This window comes from Apteryx rowi, unplaced genomic scaffold (genome assembly GCF_003343035.1).
Source record: "Apteryx rowi isolate R43461 unplaced genomic scaffold, aptRow1 scaffold_638, whole genome shotgun sequence".
Classification (NCBI taxonomy): Eukaryota; Metazoa; Chordata; class Aves; order Apterygiformes; family Apterygidae; genus Apteryx; species Apteryx rowi.
In genome coordinates this window covers 57,789-83,510 of record NW_020450914.1, presented here as the reverse complement: position 1 = coordinate 83,510, position 25,722 = coordinate 57,789, and the positions used below count along the sequence as shown (strand labels likewise).

General features: G+C 36.6%; 1 protein-coding gene across 12 annotated transcripts in view; it reads right to left on the bottom strand.

Moving 5' to 3' along the window:
- Window positions 1–284: 284 nt before the first annotated feature.
- The window catches only part of LOC112974911 (carnosine N-methyltransferase), a 38,000-nt gene continuing 12,562 nt past the window's right edge, over window positions 285–25,722 (bottom strand). For 8 of the 12 annotated variants that reach the window (XM_026084376.1, XM_026084372.1, XM_026084377.1 and 5 more), the window contains 7 exons: window positions 22,360–22,555; window positions 21,356–21,519; window positions 11,484–11,624; window positions 6,157–6,335; window positions 4,485–4,598; window positions 3,475–3,578; window positions 285–3,182 (listed from right to left, as the gene is read on the bottom strand). In XM_026084376.1, the coding sequence (XP_025940161.1) occupies window positions 3,081–3,182; window positions 3,475–3,578; window positions 4,485–4,598; window positions 6,157–6,335; window positions 11,484–11,624; window positions 21,356–21,519; window positions 22,360–22,555 (1,000 nt within the window). In that variant the 3' untranslated portion in view covers window positions 285–3,080. The other 4 variants (XM_026084379.1, XM_026084383.1, XR_003256408.1 and 1 more) reach the window with 4 other exon arrangements.

The window sequence follows — 25,722 nt, the reverse complement described above, 5'->3', positions numbered from 1 at the left end:
GCCTTCCCTCGCCTTGAGCAACTTCTGGTGTTAAAAAAAATAAAATAAAAAAAACCACCTACACCTCGCGCTGGTTCCACCAGACGCTTAACTCGTTTATTCCTTAAGGAGGCTCAGGCAGCTCTGCGATGGTAAGCGGCTCTGTCAATTACAGACCAAGGTGGAGGGAAAGCACATGGAGAAGAGCAAGCAAAAGAGCAAAGGGTTAAGGAAGCAAGAATTAAAAAAAAAAAAAAAGTTGACAAAAATCCACTCTAAGTGATGAAAATCAAAGATGAGACTCCTCAAGTCATACTGCAAACTTTAATATCCAAGAAAAATCAAGTCCATTATACACATTAAAAATAGAGGAAAGTTCACGCCAAGACATGGAACTTCCAATTCTTATCTTCATAACTGATTTTAGAATGTAGTACATATAAATAAAAATACAGGACACTTTACATTTGTCAAACTTAGCCCATATAAAGAAGTATTACACTGCAAATTATGCAGCATTTTATATTTTACACTCAATACCACATACAGTTTAATAGTGACCTAAATCATCTTGGCTTCAGCTGATAAACAAGTTACACATTTTTTTTTCCCTGCGTATACAATTGAGAAGAATGCAATCACACTGAATAATGCACATTTATCCCTGTCCATAAAAATACAAATAATGAATTTTAAGAACTCATAAATAAGACTGCAGGTAAAACACTACTCAACTCATACAATTCATTCACAAGATTTTTCTGCTTCCAACTCTTAACACAACTGTTACATTTCAAAAAGAAAGCATCAGGGAAAATTGGCATTTTCTAAATTAAAAATAGAAGCACATCACTATATACCTGACATAAGTCAATAAAAAGATATATTTTCCAAAAGCAAAGCAAAAAGTGGCACTTTCAACAATATGGGTAGTGAAGAACAAACCCAAGGGAACAAAAGATACTGAGATTCAGTCAATGCAAAAAAGTTCAATGGTCTGTTTGTAAAAAACAGTAACACCACATTTCAAGTGCAACTACAGGCTGGTTAAGAGAGGCAGAAATTGGTCAATATTACAGATGTAAATACTCAGCTACTGCATAATTAACATTTACCTAACCTTGTCTTATTTCAAAGAGCTTGAAAATTGAATAAAATGCTAATCACTTTTTACCTAAGAAAAAAATCAGAATGAAGGCAAAGAATCACAAAGTTCATAGAAAAAAATTGGAGTGAGTAGTACAATAAGGAAATCAAAGCAACAGAAGACTTTGAGGTGTGCAAGGGCTTATTTTTGTACCTATTTATTATAATGGCAGTGTTTCAGCTTTAAATAGGTCTTTCTTGAAACAGGGTTAAACTTTGAGTATTCATTAACAGAGCTAAATCTTGGTGGTGCATCTTTAAGAAGAGGAGACAGTTCAAAGACCATTTTAAGTTAAAGCTCCAATGAAAACGTTCGTGGTTCAGAAGCCTTTAACCTTGATAAGGATTCTGAGCAGAAAATGACATAGTATTGATACATCCACAAGCTCTCTCTCTTATGCAGTGCTGAGACTATAACAAAGGTAAAGATGTGTTTTTCCCTCCATGCAAACTTTCAATTAAAAAAAAGAAATGAAGGCACTTTTTTCCTGCCTTAACAGAAAAAATCCAAAGTCTTATAACGGATATAACCCCTATTAAAAAGATGTTGATTAGGCCATCACCATGAAAAAGGGACTAAAAATAACTGAAAACAACTGAGGTTGTTTGAAAAAGGATGAAAGTGGTACCTAAGTTAACCATTATATTAATATAAACAAAACCCAAATGGCTAATATGATACCTTCTCTTAGCACAGTAATTATTAACTCATGTTTTCTCATTTACGTATTTTCTAAGTGACAGAAGTCTCTGTCTCTCTTGTATAATGCAAAGTTTTCTAGATAAAATATCCACCTAAACCTTATTTGCCAGGAAAAAATTAAGATAAGGAAGCAAGAGGTAGATTTTACAGTAGCATGGGTAAATTGCCTTGAAGTTACAACCAAATTATCTACAAATTGGTCTGCATATGCCGACTCAGACAAGGAGGTGTTTTGGTTACAGTACACCTTGTTTACATGTAACTTTTGGGCCAGGGGGAGAAGGAGAAAAAGGGATTTCCTTTCACCCACTACCTGTTCATACATGGATAAGTCGGCTATGCTATAAAATTAAAAAAAAAGAAAAAAGCTCAAAGTGTAACAGGACTTTCTGTTGTTTAATTATCTTTAAAAAAAATATACTGCTTCCACATCTTTGACTTAAGTGGTCGGCAGGTGACTCAAAGCCAATACATTTAAGCCTGCAAAGCATCCAATACTTCAGTTTCAACACCAACAGACTAATCATAACTGGTATTAATCCTGAACTGAGGTTAGTTTACTGCTCCTCTATGACATGTTCTTTACTTAGTACTCTGCTTTCACATATTATTTTAAATTGCCTACAGATTGTTTTAATTACATTGTTAACAGTTGGATTTGAAGATTAGCATTTGTACAATAGTCCACTTTGTTCCTATTTCCAGTTCCACAGAAAATGCTGTCTAACAGTTCTGATGGTTATTGTATCTTCCAAGAAGCATTTTACCTCTTGTCAACCATTTCAGACTGCATAATTTATTTCAAGTGCATATTTAGAAATACTTCCTTAAACTGTAACACAGCTAGTACAATAAGTACCTCTATGCATTCCTAACATCACAAAATAGAAAAAAAAAAATCATTAAGAATTTATGAAAACTGAAGCAGCATATGTGGAGAATTAGCATGGTTAGGGCAAACATAAAATTTTATACTCAAGAAAATGTTTGTTTTTAATGCATTCCAAAGCACAAGGACAGTGTATGTGAATATTTTCCCCTCCATTTTCATTAGTATAGTACAAATATGCATGGCATAGTACATGTCTGGACAGCAATAGAGATTAAGAAAATAGACACTATCTAAATCCTAATTAGGAATAAGAAGGCACCACTGATTTGAGGTTGTGTCCAGACATCACCCAGTCAGTTTTGTTTTCAATTTTAGCATTTGAGCCAACATTTTTTTCTGATTAACCTATTCAAACCACTTCTATTCTGGTTTTCTCACGACAAACAACACACATTCATAGTAGTATTTCATCATGGAGAGTTCATTCACAGTGTATGTTGATAATACAGATTCTTTCTCCACCTGAAAATAAAAAGCAGAAGTCTTCAAAACACCTTCTCTACCGGCACTGTATAAATTTCTCTCAGTCAGAGAGAAATTGCTGTATACGTACTACCAACAGATTTCAATGCCTATCCACTCACTTTTTTAAAAAAATGAGAAAAGTAAAAATTTGCAACACAGTTACAAGCATTTAACTGTTCTAAACTTTTTTAGTCTGTGCCATTAAGCTAAACTACATTTAAGGTAAAGTTTGTATGAAAGAGTTTGTCTAGTCTATACTGTGCATTCCCAAACTACAGTATCTTCTTACCTCGATACGGAATCCATACTGCAGTATGACATTTTTTATATCCTCATAGCTTAATTCTATAGAAAGTTCATTTGCCAAGTTTTCAAAGTGGTAAAGGAGAGGACCTAGAGTATAAAGATAAAATGGAAGGGATGTCAAAAAAACCCAAACTTTTTTTTAGAATCAGAATTACATACTTCAAAGTGCTAAGAATGCTAATATTCGGCCCACAATCAGATACAAACAAAAAAATACATATTTCTATTACTCAAATATGCTTTTTATAATGGATTTCAGAATCAAAGTAAAATTAGAACAAATTAGTTCAACTGATATTGAACAATGAAGTCTTGTTTCCTATCAAATTGTCTTCTGTCTCTTTAATTTTATTCCCTTTCATCACTGTAGACTCATAGCTGTCTCTACTAAATCGGAGGCAGGACATGTTGTGGGCTCTACAAGAGCTATGTTCACATTTTGTGACTGGCCAGGACAGGTGTAGTGACTGATCGACTACTACACAAAATGTTTGATGTACGAGGTTCTTCTGCCTTTCCCTCACCATGGCAGAAATTAAGTCTCTCTTCCTTTAAGCTAAAGCATCCCATAAATCTTATCCCTGAAACTTCTGTTTATAGGCATAGTACCAATTAGATGACAGATACAGACAGAACAACTTTTCTTTCCTTGGAAAGCCAGCAAAAAGAATACAGGACACTACATTTGTCAAACTTAAACAACAAACGTGTGATGCATGATTTCAAAACCTGGCACTAGGCAGCTTTGATTCCACATATAAAATCACTTGACAGTAACTTAACAAGAATATCCTTTGGACATATTCTTTGACATTTGGACATATTGAACAGGCCTGAGATGATTTGCAAGCTGTAAAAAAATTATTTTTTTTGGTTCTGCAGAGTTTTCAGCACAGACACGTTCATCCCCATAACTCTTTTCAGGCACTAGGAGCCTGTTATGCGAGGAAACAGAACTTGGGAATAGGTGGAAGAAAGGCTGGTCACACTTGCCTACATTTATCCATATTCCTCCAGGCTTTAGTATTTTCCATATTGTATCAATATAATCAATAACGTTATGTGCCGTATCTATGAAGAAGCAGGTTGCTATGCAGTCCCATGTATCTGCACAAAAAGAACATATACAGAGATCAGGTTCAATGTTTCTCCCCCTGTAAAAATTTAACACCAGTATTTGTTACACTTAGGCTTTCCTTCAACTAATAATAAAAGTTGAACACTTTTCATGTTTACCAGAAACTAGCTGTGTTTTACACAAATGATGGACAGTAAGTTTGACATTGTGGGGTGTGCATATATATACATATATATACACATATAAGCCCAAATGTGCTAATACTCACTTGTTTTTTTTATGAACTTTACTACCAGAAAGGTTAAAAATATAAATGCAAAAATACCCAGTGACTTTAGGCCTCTCCAGTTATTCTAACACCTAGAACAATTCAAGTCTGTACATTAAAGCATATTTTTGTAAATTATGTAACTTCAAAGCATTTTATCCAGTATCTGAATGCTTCTTCAGATGTATTTTACTAGTGTATTTAACAAGCAAGATCTTTCAAGGAGTATCTTTCAACATATGAGGCTCCCCATTTTTTTGTCTAAACATCATCTTTGAAATTGCAAAAGTCTAAATTCTCTAAATTAAAAAAATCTGAATTTAATCACCAGCATCAGATAGCCCAATACAAGACAGATTAATCTGCAGAAAATGGAGCAATTTAAGGAAGCCATCTTCCAACAAAATATCTGGGAACTTAGCTGCACAAAAAAAGGCTGATCAAAAGCTATTTAATTCTGGTGAAAATAACTACATCTCCAATAAGGATGGAGAAGTGGAAGCAGAAAACAGAACTTGCAGTTTCTGTTAGATTCAATACTGTGTGAGCGAAAAAAAAGAATGACCTCTGAAATAGAACAAATACTAAGAAATGTGGAGTATGCCTACTAGGATCAGAAGTGTTAAGGGTAAGCGCTATCCTGTGATCAAAACCCTAAATATGTAATTGGTAGAGTAAGCACTAAAGGAGGTCATCTTCTGCAGATTAATTCAACATTAGGTTAGTCATAAAAGTTTGCTTCACAGCTGCAATGAAGACAGCATGACTAATCTGATATCACCAGGAAAAATAACGGTATTTGTACTGACTAGAATATCTCAATCTTTAACAATTACCATCTCCATAATGTGCCCCCAAAATATGTGCTACTGGCACTCAATATAGCATGCATTTGTTTCATTTGTAATTAACTATTTCTGAAACAGTTAGATATGTTTTTACAACCAAAAAGGAATCAACAAAAAAAACTTTGTATTTCTTGCACTAAAGAAAAGAACTGACTCTCTATTCCACACTGTTCACCCGTTTAACATCACTTTTCTTAATCAAGTAAACCTCTCCCTAATTTTCCTATGTTGTCTTTATTTTGAAAGACACTACTGCAATAGCGTATTCTTTTATAACTAAAAAGAAAAGTTTATTTGAAGTAAAAAAAAAAAGTTGCTACATTTAGTACTTTTTTGCCTAACAATCACAGATATAGTTCCACTGTATTTGTAATCATTTATTTGTTCCACTCTATTTGTAATCATTTCTTATTGTCTTATCACTAGTAGGCTGTAGATGCATGGAAAGACTAAATATTTGCATTTACTCACTGCACTCAGAGTAAATTTCTTGAAAATCTCCTGCTGTCATAGAGAAGTTTGCACCAGAAGGAAGACTGTGAGGGTCAACATCAGGGAAATAAATTGGTCGTATCTGATCAGCAGATCTTCTGTTATTGCTAAACTGATGAATCCAGGGATAAAGTTTACATGAGTTAATTTCAGAGCATCTGAAAAATAAAGAAGTCAGAACAACTCTGTTTCATTTAGCTGCTTAAGTATTATCTAAAAACACAGACATCTTGCATATAAAATGTTGCACAAAAAGACTTTTGCCAACATCCATGATTTTGTTGTCAGAGTTAATGCTAAAGCTATAAGCTTTCTAAAGCACTTTTATCTAGTTCATGACCCATCAATTTATGAACTGGTCAAACAAAATTAAACAATTTCACTCTTTGACACATAAAACTATCACCACTCAATAACTGCCCATTTTTTTCCATTTTAAAACTTTTTCTCCCATTTCACCACTTTCTCCAACTTACTTTTCACTGAAAAGAAAGCTAACAAGATTCTTTCTGTGAGACGGACAAAATTTGTGATTCAGTAAATTCAGTAAAGCTATTAAGACTTTCTGGATTATCTTTTTTTATTTTAAAAAGAAAGAAGAGCAACAATAGTTTCATGATTGTCTTAAATTTTCTTGGGAATATTGTACTCATTCTAGGTTCTTCTGCCTTTTCTGAACCACAATCATAGGGGCTTTGAAGCACAGCAAAACAAAAGCTGTGTTCAAATGCTATATTAAAGAATGTATTTAATTTTCAAAATCTTTTTGCAAAGGCACAGAAGTTTTGCACTAGATGTCTCTTAAGTTATTAAGATCTGAAGTGTTGCAATTATGCAAAGTAATTTTCTTAAATAAAATCTGTGGATTGACAAACTCAGTGAACTCTAAAAAGTGATGAAATAGCACTCAAAGTATATAAAAGTAAATTAAAAAAAGTTTTCCCAAAGAGTCCTGTAAACTCAATTTGTAACTTAAAAAAGGAAGATGTTTTCTCTCCACGTGCATCACCACCAAATTCTGCAGTCAAGCCCACTTACCAAAGCCATGATATACATGCATAACTAAATACTCAGGGATAACAGAGGACATCTATTCTATAAAATACATATCAAACACCTCTTAAACTGCAAGTAATCTACCAGTTTATATAAAATGCACTCTTTTGGCTTGTGGATAAAAAACATCTGAGGTAGAATCTTTGAGATAAAAATTTTGACCTTGATGTCACGTTTATATTTGGTTTTCTCAGTAAAAACAAACAACTGCATATGAACAGCAGTATACTGAGCTCATCAACTGTCTCCATATATAATGGATATATAAATGCCAGATATATGCAATCCTAACAGTCATAAAGAAAACAAACAGGGAAAAATCCCTGATAACATGGATATAATTTCCTTCAAGCAAGACACTTCTACTGGGCTGACTTCATTAAATAATAATAATAAAAAAAGTCTATCAAATGTTTCTGTGTTAACCATTTCAGCATTCTCCATGTGTTCACAGTCAATTTGTATCCTTAGAATACTTCTGTAAAGCAATGACATCTTCAGACAAGCAAGGCAAAGAAATGAAGAGACCTGAGCTGACTGCAAAGGAAATCTTTTCTGAGCCTGCCAGCAAACACACAGCTTTCAGTACTTATTTTTCTTTTCATTTTTGAGCACAAATTATTTTCATGTAGACTTCGACAGTTCCAACACAATTCCCCATTTACTACAGAAGAACAATCCTGTTCCATATTCAAGCCTGAAAACCTTTCCTTTCCACCTTCTCTAATTTATACCTCAAAACTAAATACTGCGGTCCTTTACAATTACTATCCTTCCAACAAAAGATGCACAATAGAATTTAGGTTAAAAATATCTAACATCTTTAACTAAGAGCATGAGGCACTTCACTTCTAATGGGGCAGTACCATTTACTGTGAAACGCAGTCTGAAAAGCTAATTCTGGAAAAGACGGTTAGGTCAAATCTTACTTTTGAACACTGATTTCAAGATAAAAATGCTTCAATGTTTTCATCCCATGGCATTCATCAATTTGCAAAAAGTACAATTAAGCAACCTTCTCAAGGTGTCCAGACTTATCTGCAAAGACATTCCTTCAGGAAAGTAAAGGTTAGCCAATTGTCAGTGTGAATTCCACTTGCATAATTCAAGCACTTTAAACTACCTCTTGTTTGGGTGCAAAGTGATTTTATACTACTTCAACTTACTTTCTTCAAATATTTATAGGTGGGACTACTGCTTCTACTGATGGGCTGTTGTGCTAAGGCTACTGAGTCTGCTCTGAATCTCCAGCTGCAAAACAAAGCAAGTCAGCAACTCGCTGCACACTAGATCAATTCTGTTGCACAGTGGAAAAATGAGACTATGTAAGAGCCCATGTCTCCTCCATGTAGACACCACCTTAATGTTTTCCCTATCAGATGTCAAAGGGTTGTAATGCATGTCCTGCGGCTCTAGACCACTTGAAAATTTTGGTATGCTTCCCAGAGGTAGGAAGACTGCTTATGATTTTTTCAAGTTTTGCTCTGCCAAAGCATGTGAGAAATGAAGAGCGTCTGCACATCACCAGCGCTCACCTCTGCCATCTGTCATTATATCCAGGACTCTTCCAAACACAAGAAAAATACACCAGCAATACAAAAACCTTATCATAAAGGAAAAAGCTGAATCTTCTATTTAAGGATTGCAGCAGCTTTGGAGCCATTATAGCTTAACTCTCCAGAGCCACTTTGTTTTGGAACTGGAGCTTCCTCAATGGAATAATGCACTCTAACCAATACAGTTTTCAAACCTGAGTTGATTCGTTTCAGTTTTTCAGTGACCATAGTTACATGCTGATGAACTTTTGTGTTCACTACATACCATGCTTTGAAATTTTATCCACAGCAACATAAGTTCTCAATTTAAGATAATAAAGTTCTTTCACATGTTAAAACCAGCAGATGTCACTTTGTATACAGATTTAAGTCACTGTACCAAATCCAGAAGGCCCACTCTAGTAGTAGGCTTCATATTCAAGACAGTACTTTGTTTTCCTAAAAATAAACCAAAGCCAAAGAAGGCAGATCAAAACTGTAAGCATACACTAGAAAAATCCTCATATCATTATCAGCTGAAAACAAAAACTAATTAGGAACTATACCATGCTGTTTAAACTATAAAACTAAATAGAATTTTCAAAGAATGATTTAATATTTAACCTTTTTTAAGCATCACTGAAATCAATAAAATAAGCTAGCATTTTACTCAAAGTTATTTTCCTTGTTCCAGCATGGAAAGACCTAGGCACCAACTCTGTCCTCTTTCTGGATAAATTAAGAGGGAAAGAGGAAAGGAAGTGTAAGCTAAAGACTTATTCACAAAATCCTCTTTTCTTACCACACTCTTCCTTAACAGATATCTTCAACTCATAATGATCGTTGTTGTTTCTTTCAACTCCCTTGTCCAGGAAGGCAAACGTCCATTTCAGACAGCTAACTGGGAACATCCATTTAGGCCTGAAGTGAAAGATCCTCAAAGTCCCTACAATCTTCTTAATAGGCACCCCAAGTCTACAGTTATCCCTGCACCTCAATTGAACTGACTGAAATCCAGCGTCGAGTTAGCTGTTATCTGTGTTCTCTTCCTGCTAATACCAAAATTTGTAACTGATAACTTGCCCAGGAAAGATGAACATTACAACAGCTGAGCAACACACAATTTTGCTGACTAAAATTAAATACTGTTAGCAAATCTAACACATATACACTTCTTTGCTAAATATATTTTATGCTGATAGGAAACACTACATGAATGTTGGATGAGAAGATTTATGGAATATTAGAATAAGCTCCAGACTCACAGATTTTTCAGGAGAATTTCACATATGGCCTAAAGATTCCATATTTAAAGAAGGCAAAAATCATATTATCATAAGTAATTTAGGGTGAAGTTATACTTTCTGGTTTGAACCAATGTGACAGCTAATCAGTGCTGTCAAATAGGGAAAGTGAGTACTGTTATACTGCTTTGAAACAATTTAAAAGTTCCAAAGAGCATAACAGCCAACAAGGCTGTACAGTTAGGGATGAGAAGAACATGACCTCCTCCTTTCTGTAGCTGCAAGGCATCAGATCAGCTCAACTGTAACATGCAATTTAACTACCAGATGACAGTCATTTATGAATGATGCAAGAAAAAGAGCAAATAGATCTCTACCAAGTATTTGCTTTCATTATAGTGACCACAGCCGTCATATTCAGACATTCAGCAGTCATTACAATGTTTTCCCCTTGCTCTGTATTAGAGTTTTAAGTAGTAATAGATTTGGAATCATCTTCCAGGTCCCATGCCTAGCATGAGGGAAACATAGCCCATAAACAGGGCTGCAAAGCACCATGAAAATAGAGAGTATATAAGCAAGTTTTTTAGGTGTTTTCACAAAGGATTTATCATTTCAGACTGAAGAATTAGGGAACCCGCAAATTGTTTTATTTGAACTTGGTTAAAAAAAGAAAAAATCTCTTTGATACTTGTCTGCTAATAGTCTTCCCACCCCCATTCTTACAAGAACAACTGCATTTTGCTGCCTTCTTCCTTCTCTAACAAATTAATTCAGCAATAATTTCCAGTGCAAGTGACAATACCAAACACAAAAACATCACTCTAAATTAAGCCTATACAGTAAAATTTACGTTACTGTCTTGCATTCAAATTTAGTGCCCGAGTGCAGTTGCAGAACTATTAATTTTATAATTTTAGCTGTTATTCAGGGACAAGACTTAAGAAGCAGTGTAGCAAGTTCAGTTGGCTGTCTTCTACACAGAAACAGTGCCTTAAATTTTAATTTAGAATGCTACATTTTCATTAATAGGTTTCCTCCATTAGTAATCACCCAGTATCATGCATATATTAATCCATCTTTGACACCTGTGATGTAGGTGTGCATTTCACAGAAATAAAAATAAAATTTATTCAAGATTATGCAGGAAATCTGTGGCAGAGTCCAGTCATCTTAAGTCTCTTAACTGAAAAGGCATGCTTGCTACTGTAAACTTAATAACTTACCCATAAGACTCATAATGCTCCCCCCCTCAAATTATTCCACTTATATAGACTCATAATGCCTCCCCCTCCCACCCCCCCCAATTATTCCACTTATATTTTTCAGAAGAAAAAAGTTCTATAAAGTTGTTACCTGTGTTAGGACTTATAAATCTATTCTTGTTGAGTGTTATTTATTCAAGTTTTTCTCATTAATAATTTTGCCTCCCTGTAGATGTCAACCAGCAAGTAAAACATAAGCTATGTACCTGTTGAGTACAAAGTTAGAAGAAAAGAGCATAAAGAGGCTCCATTCATTTCCTTGGCAAGCATAACCGAGCATAGCTATTTCCCACGCCAATCTACCTAGCCCAGCACCAGGTACCAGGATATTAACTTTGGAGAAATCCCTGCAACAAAACAAAAATAATAGTTAAGTCTTTATCTGATACCTCTTAACAAAATGTAGAGAGGTCCAGTCAAACATTTTCCCCCATATATTTAGATGTTATAATGTACTTCCTGTATTTTTTTAAAGGCAAACTGAGCCCATTTTGATCAGATCAGTTAATTGTATAATCAAAAAAAAAAAAACAGAAAAATGACTTATCAAGAAAATGTGTGCACAGAATAAAAGTACTTACAACTATGCAATCCTTAGAGTACAGTGCATCATTAACAAAATATTTCTTCTATTAACTTTAAAAGCTGGAGTAATTTGCAGAAAGAAAGAACATGATCACATACCACCATTTATTCTTCTACAATACCCATAGATAACCAGTAAATATCCTAGAAATCAGAAATGCAGTTCTTGCTTACATTGCTTTATACTTGTAAGAAATAAACAAATATTTTGACATCGCAAACACAAAGCAGGCAAAATTTCTATGAGCTGATAATGAATAATTCAGACTACAAAAAAATTAAAAATAGTTAACTTTCAGCAACTGTGAGTTTTTAGTTCACTCAAATACATATGCAACATCGGGTTTCCTAAAGCAAAGTACAGTGCAGCTCTCTGCCTTTCAATTCCTGTAACTAGACATCAAGTTGAAGACTACAGGAAAATGTCCAGCAGTGTTCAGTTACTGAGAGATTTAGACCAACTTAACTTTGGCTCACGTGTAGAGGTCTGATAACCTATTCACACAAGAAAGATGGAGAAGCTTAACTAAACTCTTCTGGGGCATGTTAACCCTACTATATCTTCCTTCTCTTTCTGTAAAATGGGGCGTTTAACATCACAGGCATAACATACTGTGAGGAGTCAATATGTGTGAGCCTTAAATTCTACCCGGACTCCACAAAAATTCCTGACCATACTCTCTATTTAAATCTCATTTTATCATCCCAGAGACACAGTGTTGGCAAAGGGTTAAAAGCTCTGCTAGAGACTCTTACAAGCGCTGTTGACCACTTCAAGTGATGGAGATGTTCTGAGGCACTGCTTCTGTTTTACCAACAAGGGAACCTTTGCAGTGACTCTCCGAAGTGATTCAAACAAAGACAATTCCTGCCAGTGGAGAAGCCAAAGGCTCTCCAGTTATGAAAATATTACACGTATTAATTAGCCTTGTGCTAAGATTCTCAGTACATCTTTGTCCTCACTGAAGCTGTTCAGTACCAAGACAATCTGTGTCTAATATCACATACTGACATCACAGCAGACTTTGTAATTGGAATACATTTTTATATTTTTCAGTCTTGACTGATACTAATGCTTCAGGCATGATTTGCTGCTAAGCTCTCAGAGAAAGACTGAGAATCTCCATTCCTTTTCCATAGGACACAATCTACTCCACAAACCAGTGTTCCTCGCTTTTATGGCAATGCTAAAATTGCTGATGAGAAATGCTTGTTATAACTTGCTTATATCCAGGATCTTGACTTACTGTGATACAGTACAACTGTACTGGCTGGACAACTAGCTGCAGAATTAGCTGTACAGAGCATGCCCAATACTAGGAGTTTCTCAGAAGACTTGCTCTGGTAGGTGATGCCCCACATTTGAGTAGCAGAAAGCTGTGAGTTAACCTCTCCCAGCTTCCAAGTACAACAATTAATAAATAGAACAACTAAGAATCTCAAAATGTCCTCTTCCAGGCAGAAAAGGTAATATATATGTATACTAACTAACCAGTATGGTTGAATCACAATATGATCAAACCTGGCAGTGTAGGGCTTTTCATTTCATGTTGCATACAAGAGAAGAGATCGTTTCACATACAGGACAAACACAAATGCGAATCTTCACTCTCAAAACAAAAACACCTCCACACCAAACTGAAAAGACGTATCATCTAACAAGGAAGCACACCAAATAATAAAAGAAATTGTAATTTAAAAGCATAATATGTAAGTTTGCAAGACATAGTGCAGGATTCTAATCTCACAACTAAACGTTTATTGCCATTTAGACCTCTGTACTCCTTGCTGTGGGAAGCCAAAGGGTGAACACGGCACAAATGCTAACTAAAAGGACGACACTATTCATAGGAATTTGGTCTTACACATACAGCGAAGTGGAACCACCCAAGGCCACACACCTATGAAGAATGTAAGCACTTACATTTTAATATCCTCCACCAATTTTCCAATTTTCAGTCCTGAACAGGACTTTCTAATTTCATATATCAAAAAACAAGGGTGAACATTCAGCTCTCCCTCCCTTTCACAGTACACCTTCAAAGGAAAAACATCTATGAATTTAATACATACACATAACTAAATGAAGGAAGCCACAATCCGCATTAAAAACAGAAAGAGAGCAAGTGAGCATGAGAGAGAGCAAGCACGCACTCAAAACTTCTGAAAAGCAGTATTTCTAAAGATGATTACCGAAACACAGAAGAGATAAAGTACTGGCAACCTATATATAATTTCGTATCCTTTTCTAAAGGCCACACAAACTAACAAAGTGATTTAAGAGTGTCTTTTGGTTTGTGGCTTAATCACTTAATTGGTTAAGATTCACGAATTGAAAACCAAAGTTTTGTCACTCCTAATTTTTATTCCTTTCAAATTATAATTTCAGATTCTTTATTCTTTGATTAACGGGAAGCAGAAAGATAGCACTTTATAATTATTTAAAAACACTTCTATGAAACGAGAGTTTACTTTTCTTTGCCTCTCTTCTATAACAAAGACCTGAAGAAAGAATAACAAGCCAGCCAAGAAGTCCTACTGAAAAAAGGAAAGTGATGAATTCAAGGGAAAACTATTTGCTTAATATAAATTTTGAAAATAGGAACCTGAGAGGAGGGGGATCCAAATCACTTGCTGGGAGAACTTAAAAGAACTTCAATCTTGCAGCTGTTTCTATTAGTAGTGGTGTAACTATTCACCATTATTGCAACCATTGTTCCAGCTCATCCACTTCTTTACAATTTATCTTTAAGAAATATTTCAACTAGCTCTATGCAGACTTTTGCAACCTCATGTGGACACTTACATTTTACAATTACAGTGGCTTGAAAAACCTTATACCAATTCCAAGACATCACACACTGATCAGAAAAGATCTTATACAAATAACCTACTGACAAGGAGGAGCTATGTAGGTATAACCAGTGTTCTAAATCTGCACCCTTATTCATACTGGCAAAAGAAGCTTCATACAAGCGAGTTGATTTTAAATTGCTTGCAATTGCCTTTTATCTTTTTAATCCAGAAAAAAAATGTGAAAAAGTTGATTTTAACTGCACTTTCCTCTGAAACTTTATTACAGGATTGAAGCCTGTCTGGAAATTTATTAGCAGTTTAATTCCTACCTACTCTCTCTACATCAATTTTCAGGGACTTGGGCCAGCCATCAACTTCATTTCAGCATCTAGAGCACTGCTAACAGAACACAAAATATATTCAAATTTCTGAACCCACTAACATGGAGACTTGCCTTCCAAAATGGTGCAAGACCATTTCTGTTATCTAAAATCAGAGAAATCAGGTACCTAGCAAACTCACTGTGCAACAAGCAGGTATGTACTACATGAACATAGCTGTAACATCAAACTACATGTTAAAATCAGCTGAAAGAAGAGCTGGGAATCAGAATTGCTACAAAATTCATATTGCATAGAAACTGCTTTTTAATGGCTAAACAGTCATGAGCCAATTTAGGAGGCTAGAAAAACCTGCTTTCCTTCAGTAGCTATATAATAGCAGCAGAAGCAAAGACAATTAAAGGAACTCCCCCAGCCCCTAATAACTGATAACAACTGAAGATTATCCTCAGTGAAATTACCTTAAACTAGCAAGCAGCAGAAGCATTTCTAAGCCACAGATCAGAAGAGCTCTGGTATTTGTTAGGAACATAAATGGGCATTATGCTTAACCTCAGTACATCACACATTTTGAATATGAACATCTGTGGGACATAAGGGGAGAAATATTGGCCTATTAACTTTATAGGTATAGGGAAGAGGGCTAACGTACTGTTTGGGATAAATTATGTACATGCTGCAGCCTTTCAAAGAGACAGTGGATGAATATCATCAGAAATGCTACTGAAATTTGTCATTATTGTATCACATTTTGCACTCTTAATATATTTTCAATTTTTTAAAGCTTAATGACATTACTGAAGACTTTAATATGCTATCATTTCTCCAAGGTAAAGTTATACACAATAAAAAATATAGGCTTCATATTTTATGCCGACTGAGTTTTAAGAGAAAAATCTGAAGATGCTTCAGCTAAAATAAATGTAACGGTGTGGGATTGTAAATAAACTTCATTTTCATAAACTAAACACTGCAGTTCAACATTATTTACTGATACAAATCTCTCAGAAGAAAGATAACACACCACATTTGTTGTTGTTACTAGAAGCATGTAAATTCAAAAGTTAAACATTCCAGCACTGGGTTTTTTTTTAAAGCAAAGGCACCTACTTCAAGAGGTTCTGATATTGTCATGAAACAGTAAACATCAGAAATATACTCTCCATAGAAGAACAGTGGACATGCATCACACTGTGGAACTTGTCAACTCATTCTTTCCTGATGTCTTATCTCTGTAATATTTGTAAATTTACATAGTGAACAGACACAATTTTCAGTATGGTAATTTTCATTATTTTACTATAATCCTATTTTCAATAATATTTTTTAAAACATAACTGCTTTTTAAATAAGTGGTGAAGGTAACTAAAAAGTGCAATCAGTTGAAGAGCAATTCTTCTGCAAACTTGACATACTTCCATTTCAGGACCTGCAAAGCCTTCTGTGGACTGGAACAACACAGAAGACATCACTTGCTGATAAATTCAGTGCTTTAAGCAGAATTTAGGTTAAAGCACAAATTTGGAGGAGATAAAAAAACTCTAGAAGGACAAACATTTTATAGCAAGTTAAAAAAAATTCCTAGAAACAGAAACTTTAGAGTCACTATAAATGTGACTCTGCACACAAAAAGTATAGCCAAGCTCAGCCTTAAAATGAGTGAGATAGATTTTTTCAAATAAAAAAGAAACTAAGTACTCATCACTTCTTTTGGGCGTATACTGAAAATATAGTCAATTGCTGTACTAGGGGTTAGATTTAAATTTCTGATGATAGGGGTTCTACAGGCCAAGTTAATGAACAAAGGAAAACTTTGGAGAAAATACCTAAACTTACAGATCTTGGTCATGGAATGATATTAGCTAACTTAAAAGGTTTAACATCTCTTTGGTTCCTTTTGGATGAGAAATTGGATCTTTATGTTTTTTCAGATAAGTAGAAAGGGTATTAGAAGTAAAAGAAAAATTTAAAAAAGAGAAGAAAAAGAGGAATTAATTAGAACAAAAAAAAATTATCTAGTTTAGAATGAAGTATTTGCTGTAAAGTAATGCTCTTCAGTACACTCATCTAGATTTTCAGTTGTTTCTCCATAAATATGCTTAAGTGGTCACATCATCAAGAACTAAAAATATGTCTGTGTTTCACTATTTTATCCCACAGAAAACAGTGATAATATTCATTCAGACCAAAGAAATTCAGAAGGCTTGGTCAAGAAGGCGGACAATTCTAGAAATTCCAAACTGAATAATAAAGGAAATCCATTGCTTCTTCAGAAAGACTCTTATCTCATGYAACCTCGCTTCAACTGCTTTGATGATCCTACTAACAGATTCTATGCTTACAGAAAGAAAAAAAGATTTCTGAAGAGGAACAGGAGGCAAGAACAGCTTTTGTGTCTTTTATTTTTGGCTGATAGTCTTGCCAAGAAACTGGACTGAAACACAAGATAACATTAGCACCTACTCACAAGACTCTTCTAATTTACAGCTGCTTTCCACTGTTACTTGTTCTGCATCCCAGAATTGCAAGCATATAGAGCATTTTAATACTTCTTTTCCTACTCTTTGCATACCCACAGTAGGCTGATATTGCAGAAAATAGTAACAATACAATACCAGCATGCATGGAGCTCTAACAGCAGCAAACATACTTGGATAGTTTTAGATTGTGACTTAAAACCTCTAATAGCAGATCATCTTTTTCAGTACCTAAACTGATTGAAATACCATGCCCGTGTAACTTTTCCACAAATCTTCCATATTCCTTTTTCAGTACTCCAATGCATAGCAATAGAAATGATGTTAATTAGAAAGTGAATGTACAATTCTGATGAAGCCATTAAGAATATATAGGTTGACTTGTAGTGACAGATTTAAATTTAGAGTATTTATTCCCCCATCACTTTTAACACAAAATACATCTAGGCAAACCTGATTTCATTACCAAATGCCAAAAATACACTTTTTCTGTAAGAATTTCAATGCTTCAGCACTTTACACTACTAAAGAGAACTATAAAGAAATGCAAAGGTGCAATTTGAAGTTCCATCCACAGGCTACCTTCCTACATGACCACCCACAGCCAGTCCTCTCTGAAGGAAACAGATTTTGCACCCACTGTATACACAACAGCCAGAATAACTTCATGATTGCCAGATTAAGCCCTGTCCATCCCTTCAAACTGAAACAACTGATATCCACAAAAACTTTTAAAAAGGAAGCACATCAAGGACAGCCTTCCCTGCCAGACAAGTTGTCTCTTCCACAGGGTTCAGGTGACACAGACAGTAAGCCTTAAAATACATAAACAAAGAGAACAAGTACTTCTGAACTACTGTGCTTCTTGCCTTCTGAAAAGATAGAGTACACCAAAGTAGGAAAGTCTCTGGATCCCAGCATACAGAATGAGCTGGGGACAATAACTAACAATATATAAACAGCAAAAAGGTTTTATATAAGTTCTACCATAACTCCATAAAGAGCTTCAATATTAAACTTTTAAATAGATGAGTATGCAATACACCTTTTTAAAATGCAAATATTTCACTGGGCAGAAACTCAAACTCGTAATAGAGATGTTTGATGTAAACAAAGATAGACAGAAAAAGGGGGGGGGAAGTAACTGGTATTTCAGAGTCATCACAACAGGGGTAGAAGCAGTATCACATTTGTTGTGTCCAACAGAAAAAAAAAAAAACAGAATTCCTAGTAAAGTAGTACAAAGCTAACAACTAGAGAATCACCCAATTTGTTTCCAAAGTTGCTTCCTAAAACCAATCTGAAGTTTTGAAACAAAGTTTACTGATGATAAAGGTCAGGTCAAAACTTGCCAACTTCAGTCACACATCTCCAAGACTTTAGAAAACAGTTACCTCTCCTGTAACCAAAAACTTTAAAAGCTAGCATACAAAAAAAAGTGAACAGCCATTTTTAAGATTTAACAGATTACTTCCATACCTATGACCTCTCATATAGAGCTGCACTAGAGACACATCAGGTAACTTGTAATATTTAATTAATTTTTATCTCATCTAGAGCAATGTTAGCACTGAAAACCTATTAAAAATTCAAGAACAACTAAAGTATGACTAAGGCAATTCACACAGTATTCCTGCCTTAGGAAAAAGAAGTGAAGATGTTTAGAGAATAAACCTGATTCTTGCTCCTGTTTCTTGTTTCTAATAGCTTGCTAAAGATGGGTAGGTTTTTTGAGCATTACTATTTTGCAATCTTCTGCAGCTAAGGTGGTCTTCAGCTTTAGCCAGGGTAAAATACATTATTGTAATTCAGTGACATGACACAAAGCTGGATACAAACGTCTCTATCTGAAAAGAAATGTGATCTTCTCCTAGACGAACTGTAGGAAAAAAAAAAAAAACAGCACTACTTCTTCCTATAAAAAAAATCAGCAAGGCAGTAATTCTCAAAAAAAAAAATTTCTTCTGCCACATCACCTTTTGGGCTCCCTTTCACACCTTTGTCTCCTAAGCTAAGAGCAGCTACAGCTGTCTGTAGCACATCTTTACAGTTACATCATTTATGTTACACTTTTTAGTTTCACAAGATGAAATTTTGCATTCAGAACAGTGATTTGACCTTTGTCAGGCACAAGAAATACATCTTATCTTACAAGTTAAGGACTTGGTGAATATAAAAATAAAAATGTTTTAAGAAACATTTTGTATGACACCTTGCTCTACCACTTTCAGTTTTAAAYGTGTGTGAACTCACAAGCTGCTGCTCTCAGCCAGGAGTTATAAGTAAAAAGGCTTAAAATTTTCTTCTATACAATTTTTCCTAGTTTACTGAATATATTAACAATACATTCGAAGAACAAAACTTAAATTTTCTCCACTCTTTATCCAACTTGTTTGGCCTTCAGACAGAAAGTCTTGTATCAGATATGCAACACATTGGCATAGCCCATCTACAAACTAAGAACTAAAGGAGGATTTCCATGAAGTCAAAATTCAAAGCCAGTTTTAGAGACAAAGATTAAGTTTGATCCAAGAGGCTGCTATCAAAAGTGTTTATATGTAAACTGTAACACTTAGAAAGGCAAAAAGCTTTACTTGTATTTCCCCCCTCCCCCCAAGATAATTCCTAGGGAGAGTTCTAAAGAAATAGTTTTATTTAAATGTGTAAAAACTAAACTTATAGTTTTTTATAAAACTGAAGATTCTTGAATACCTTGTGTCCAACAAGAAAAGCACATTCCAGTTATATTTTCCAGTGTACTGTAGAAAGCTCATTTACAAATTAAATCTTCTAAGTGGTGCACTATTGTCAACCTTTAGGTAAGTTAGCTCAAAGCAAAAAAGAAACCCAGCAATCTACCAGACCTTGCTATTTGACTGTGTCAGAATCCACACCATGTTCTGCCACCACTAGTAGTCCCCATTCTCGAAAATTAAGAAATGGCTAGTAGAAGTTGTTTGCAAATTGATACAAGTGCATTTTTAGTAATCACTGAGAAAGAAAGAAACCCACAGTAGCTTCCAGCTATATCAAACCTAAACTCTGAGATGTTATGAGAACAAAGTTCACAAGTGATATTAAAATAAATACAGCACTAAATTTTTCTTTTATAAGAGTGTCATGTTTAAACTGGAAGATACTTTACGATAACTGGGCTGACTGGGCAGTATCACTAATGACAGAATTCTTAGAGCAATAATTTCTTCAACATACAAATGTTCCTCAGATTCTAACAGTATTCTTCTACTTAAAGTTACATAAAAAAAACTGCACTGATTACTATTTTGGTGGTGTTTCTTGACAAGCCAGTGCAGTAATAAAATTATTCATGTACATCCAAAGTTTTTCTAAGACTTGCATTGTAAAATCTGTCTGCAACCAAGGTTAGAGCTAAGTATTTGCAGAATAAACTATAAAAGCAATAAAACTATAATGGGGAAAATTAGTTGTCTTCTTTCCTTTCCCTTTTCACCAAGGGCAATACTCACATCTGCTGCTGTCATAATGGCCTTTCCCTAATCTGCAGCACAAGCACTCTAAGTACCAGCTAACCTGCAAACTTCACCTCACTGAGCGCCACTGGGTTAACTCCACAACCTTCTGAATACTATCACATTAAAAGTTATCAGGGACCCCACTACAYCAAGCCACAGAAAACAAATATTTGTTCCTATCTTACTACGTGTGAAGGTTATGACTCTGCTCTTATCTAACACCTTCTATTAAAAACAATCTTTCTTGATTAAACAATAAATTCCATAATATTCACGGCAATTGCTGAATTATTAAATCCAAACTTTCTCTTACTTCCTAAAAACTTTGCAATGTTTGTGGAACAGTGCATGCCCACATAAAATTAAGTCTTAAAACACTATTTACCATCTCTCTTTCGGAAAGTTCTTTACAATTTCACTAATGATTGGCTGGTAGCAGGAATCTCTTTCAGGTTTACCCTCTTCACTCCAGTCTCTTACAAATTGTTTCAAAGTAGACTTTAATTTATCCATGTCAAATGTTGAGGCTGGTGTAATCTTCCCTCTTCCCTGATTAAAGTGAGAAGAAAAAAAAAGTTAGTGAAAATATATAAGTATCTTTAGTTTTGAAAAATAAAAACTAAAGTAGAAACAGACAAGAAGTCATGCTTTTAGGGCTGTCGGAGTTCTAGCTGATAAAAAGCTAGCACAGAGATGGAATCTCCCACCCTGAGAAGGAGGTCCTTCTATGTCACTTCTGAGCCAGCCTAGAGAAGCTCACACAGGAGCTGCCCAGAACTGTACTTAGCCTGCAGATAACAAAAACAGACCTCAATTTCCATCACTGCCAGTCTTTCAAGTCTGAGTGCAATTGTGTGATAGAAATGCCACACTGAAAAGCAGATGAGTAGTGCAAAAAAAACCCCAAAAACAAAAAAACAAAAACCACCACCCTAAATTTTATAGATGATAACAATCTTGGCTACCTAAAATGATTTAGGATGCCATAACATACAATAACCTATAATAAGGCAAACAATATCAATTATGGCTTACATAGCCAATTGGAAAAATAAGATTAAAGCATAACCAGGGTAGAGCTAGAACTCCAGAGTAAAAAAAACAAACTGTTTTACTAGAAATGATTATTGACATTTGCCATAGATCCTCTCTTAGTTTTCATAATAGTAACTGGAAGGACTAACAACATATTTTATTAATCATCTCTACAAAATGTAAAAATGAGAGTGAGAAAATGTAAGCAAACGGGAATTCATAAAGGAGAAAAAGTAAGAAGGGCAAAAGAAAAGAACGCTGGAGGTCAAAATGTGTGGGAAAAAAAGAATGCAGAAAATCCCAAAGCATACAGAATTTAATTCTGGAGTACGAATAAGTCCAGTTTTAACATACATCTTCTCCATATTCTTTATTTTCAAACATATGAACGCAGTCATTCACAATGGTCTGTAGTATCTGTTGATTATGATCAATGCACTTCCGAATCTTGTCAAGGTGAGGAAGGAATTGAGGGAGAAGACTCTGTTGGTTAGCTGGGAGAGATCTAAACTGCCTCTCTGTTCTGTTCACCCGTTCATGCATATTAGTTCTAGAAAGCAAAAAATTTAAGGTCTTTAGATACTTAGAAACAATACATACAATAAGTAAATACAAGGAATTCACTCAAAGCTGCTCCAGTTACAACCATCCATTTCTTTAAACTCAGAAGGTGGTCAGACTTCATAATTTCCTACTAGAGAACAAGTTCTCAATAATTTTATAGGCAAAATGATTGTTTTAAGCTCCAGGTCCACATTACCACTCTTTCAACAATATGTTACAATTTAAATACTGTTTTTACCTCGTACTGTTCCATCACCAGCCACACATTTCCAGCACAGGTGATCACTACCTCTAATACATGAACCTACAAAATGATTCAATTAAATAAACAACCAAACTACAAACCCATAAAGATAGCCAGATGGGTTTCACAAATCTAATTTAAATGGAATGAAACAGCTGAATGTTGTGGTAACCTTTGGCTACAACAATAGTGGGATGTGGAGTGGGAATATAGGGCTGTGAATCTGCGTGCAACCGATCCACGCTAAAAATAACTTGTTCCTTTCCTCAAAAGGACAGTTCCACAGAGGAAAAGGTGTGAAGCTACTGGTGAGAGAAAGTCTTCTTTCTTCTCCTCTTCCTTTTCCTCTCATTCTGCCCCCCTACCTTGTGACAGTTACGGCACTCACCAGGTCTGCCGTAAACCTGGTCTGACTCATTAACACAGCAGAAAGCTATTCAATTTTTGCTAGATTTGTTGTTTTTTGCCAGCTTAGTGAGCCAAGTTGGCTGAGCACAGGGTCAAAGGGACTAGAGAGGGAGAGGTAAGGAAGCCAGGACAAGGGAGTAAATAGGGATACTGCCCCTTTTGGCAGCTGCAAATATTTTATCAGGTTAAGCCATACTGCAGTTTCTCAAACTTTTGTGTCAGCATACTGTAGCATGGTGGTGAGAACTAGCAATCAGAAGTAGTAAGGTGCAATTGCTGCAATTTTGATTGTAACCTCAACCTACAAATTTGACCAGTTAAATGTTCTCCAACAATACAAACATGCCACTGAGAAGGGCCTGTTTATTGTAGTATTTACACTGGTTTTAAATAACATTTAAAGAACAAAAAACAGAGAAAAAACAGTAAGAAAAATAAACTAATCCTCTATTCTAAACACAAATCAAATAGCTCTAAAGCTCAATTTTAGCTCCATTACTAAAACTGAAGTACTTGAAAGCAGTCTAGAATCATTGTTGAGCTTGAGGCTGACAAAGACAACAGTTTCAAAGGGTTTAAGGCCAGAGGATACAATTACATCACTGACACAGCCATAACAGACAACTGTAGTTAAACGAATATTTCAATACAAAGACTTTGATATGGCCAAACTGAATTACAGAATTCAGTTTGGAAGAGATATCAGGATGCCATATAGTTGAACTTCCTGCTCAAATAGTACAGTTCTAGAAAACAAAAAACAACCAAAACCCCCAACCCCAAGCCCCCATGATACAAAAACACTAAACAAACAGGAGAAAGGCTCTAAATGTCACCCACTCCTCCACAAACCTCACTGTCATTGAAATGTTATGCATATGCTTGTCTTACATTGCCAAAAAGTGGTCAGTGCATAACAATGCACAGATGATGCAATTTGTCAACTGAAATGTAAAAATACATAGTGAAACTACATCCCAAGTCTGCTTCACAAACCCAATGCAATGGAAGATAATTTGCCAAAACACTGCCAAGGACTGGACCCCTTTCAGCCATGGCCACGTGCAATTTGAGGCACTTTTCTCTTTCATTCTATGAATTCACGTGGCAAATCAGATTTTCTCTTCCTCTCACTTATCTTCTTCCTATAAGGCCATCAAGTGCTTTTCTCACTCAACAAACGTTTAGATAACTAGAACTGTAACAAAAAGGCATCCATCAGTGCTATCGAAAAGCCTCATTTTTTCTGCAAATTAACCAGTCTTTCAAAAATTTCCCCAACAATCCAAGACTAAGTAACATATCATTTGCATTTCTTTGCCAGTACAAACTACTATTGTGCTTCAATACTTTACACAGTGCCTATTTAACCACTTTTATCTTAAACAAAAAACAAATCCTTCTATCCCCCTCGCTTCAGGTGTTTGGCATTTTGAGGTTTAGGGGGATTGTTTTGTTTTGTTTCCATTTTGGCTTCCTAGCCGGCGAAAAGACAGAGGCCGACTTTGTGCGTATGGAGAAACGAAAGGGGAGCAGCGATCCTTCTGCGACTCAGGCTCCTCTCCCCAGTTAAAGGCAGCGCAGCCCCGGCACAGCGCTGCCCACGGAGAACAGGCCGGCGGACGGGCACAGACGGAAGAGCGAGGGGACCCGGGAGGCCGGCGCGGGGGCACTGTGAAGCCGCCCACGTGGGCAGCGACCTCCTCACCCCGGCGGAGCGAGGCCGAGCCGAGAGCACGTCTGCGCGGGGCTCGGCGGCGGGACCGGGGCGGCGGCGGGGCTCGGTTACCCGTAGTATCGGAAGGCGTTGATGATCCTGCGGAAATGTTCCCGCTCCAGCCGCTCCTCCTCCGCCTCCGCCTCGGCTGCCGTGGCCGCCGCCGCCGCCGCCCTCGGCTCCTGCGGCTGCCGCCGCCGCCGCGCGTCGCTCAGCGGGGCCGCCTCCTCCGTCTCCCGCTCGCCGCCGCGCTCTCCCCGCCACGGCAGCTGCTCGCGTTCCTCCTCATGGCTCCGCCGCAGCCCCCTGCGCATCGCCTTGGCCGGCGGGTCCCTCTCGCCGGGGGGCCGCAGTGGCGGCTGCGCTTTGCGGGACACGGCGCACGCGGCCGACATCCCCGCACCAACGGCCGCCAAACGCCCGCGCCGCTCCGCCTCGCCTCGCCGCGCCGCTCCGCCTCGCCTCGCCTCGCCTCGCCCCACCCCACCCGGCGCACGGGCCCCTCACTTCCGGCGCGGGGTCGCTGGGGGCAGCCGGGCGCCCGCTCGGCACCGCCCCCCGGGCGGACAGTATCGCGAGAAGACGGGGGGGGGGGAAGCGGCGCGGGGCGCAGGCGCAGTAGCGGGGGGGAGGGGAGGGGAGGTTGTTGTCGCCGCTGTCGGCGTTTCACGTGTACCAGGCTGCAGCGGCGGCTGCCGCTCTGTCTCCGTTAATTTCTGCTAGGACACTTTGGCCAGATTAACAATAGCAAGCTCCCCACCTCCCATTAAAATCAGTAATAAGC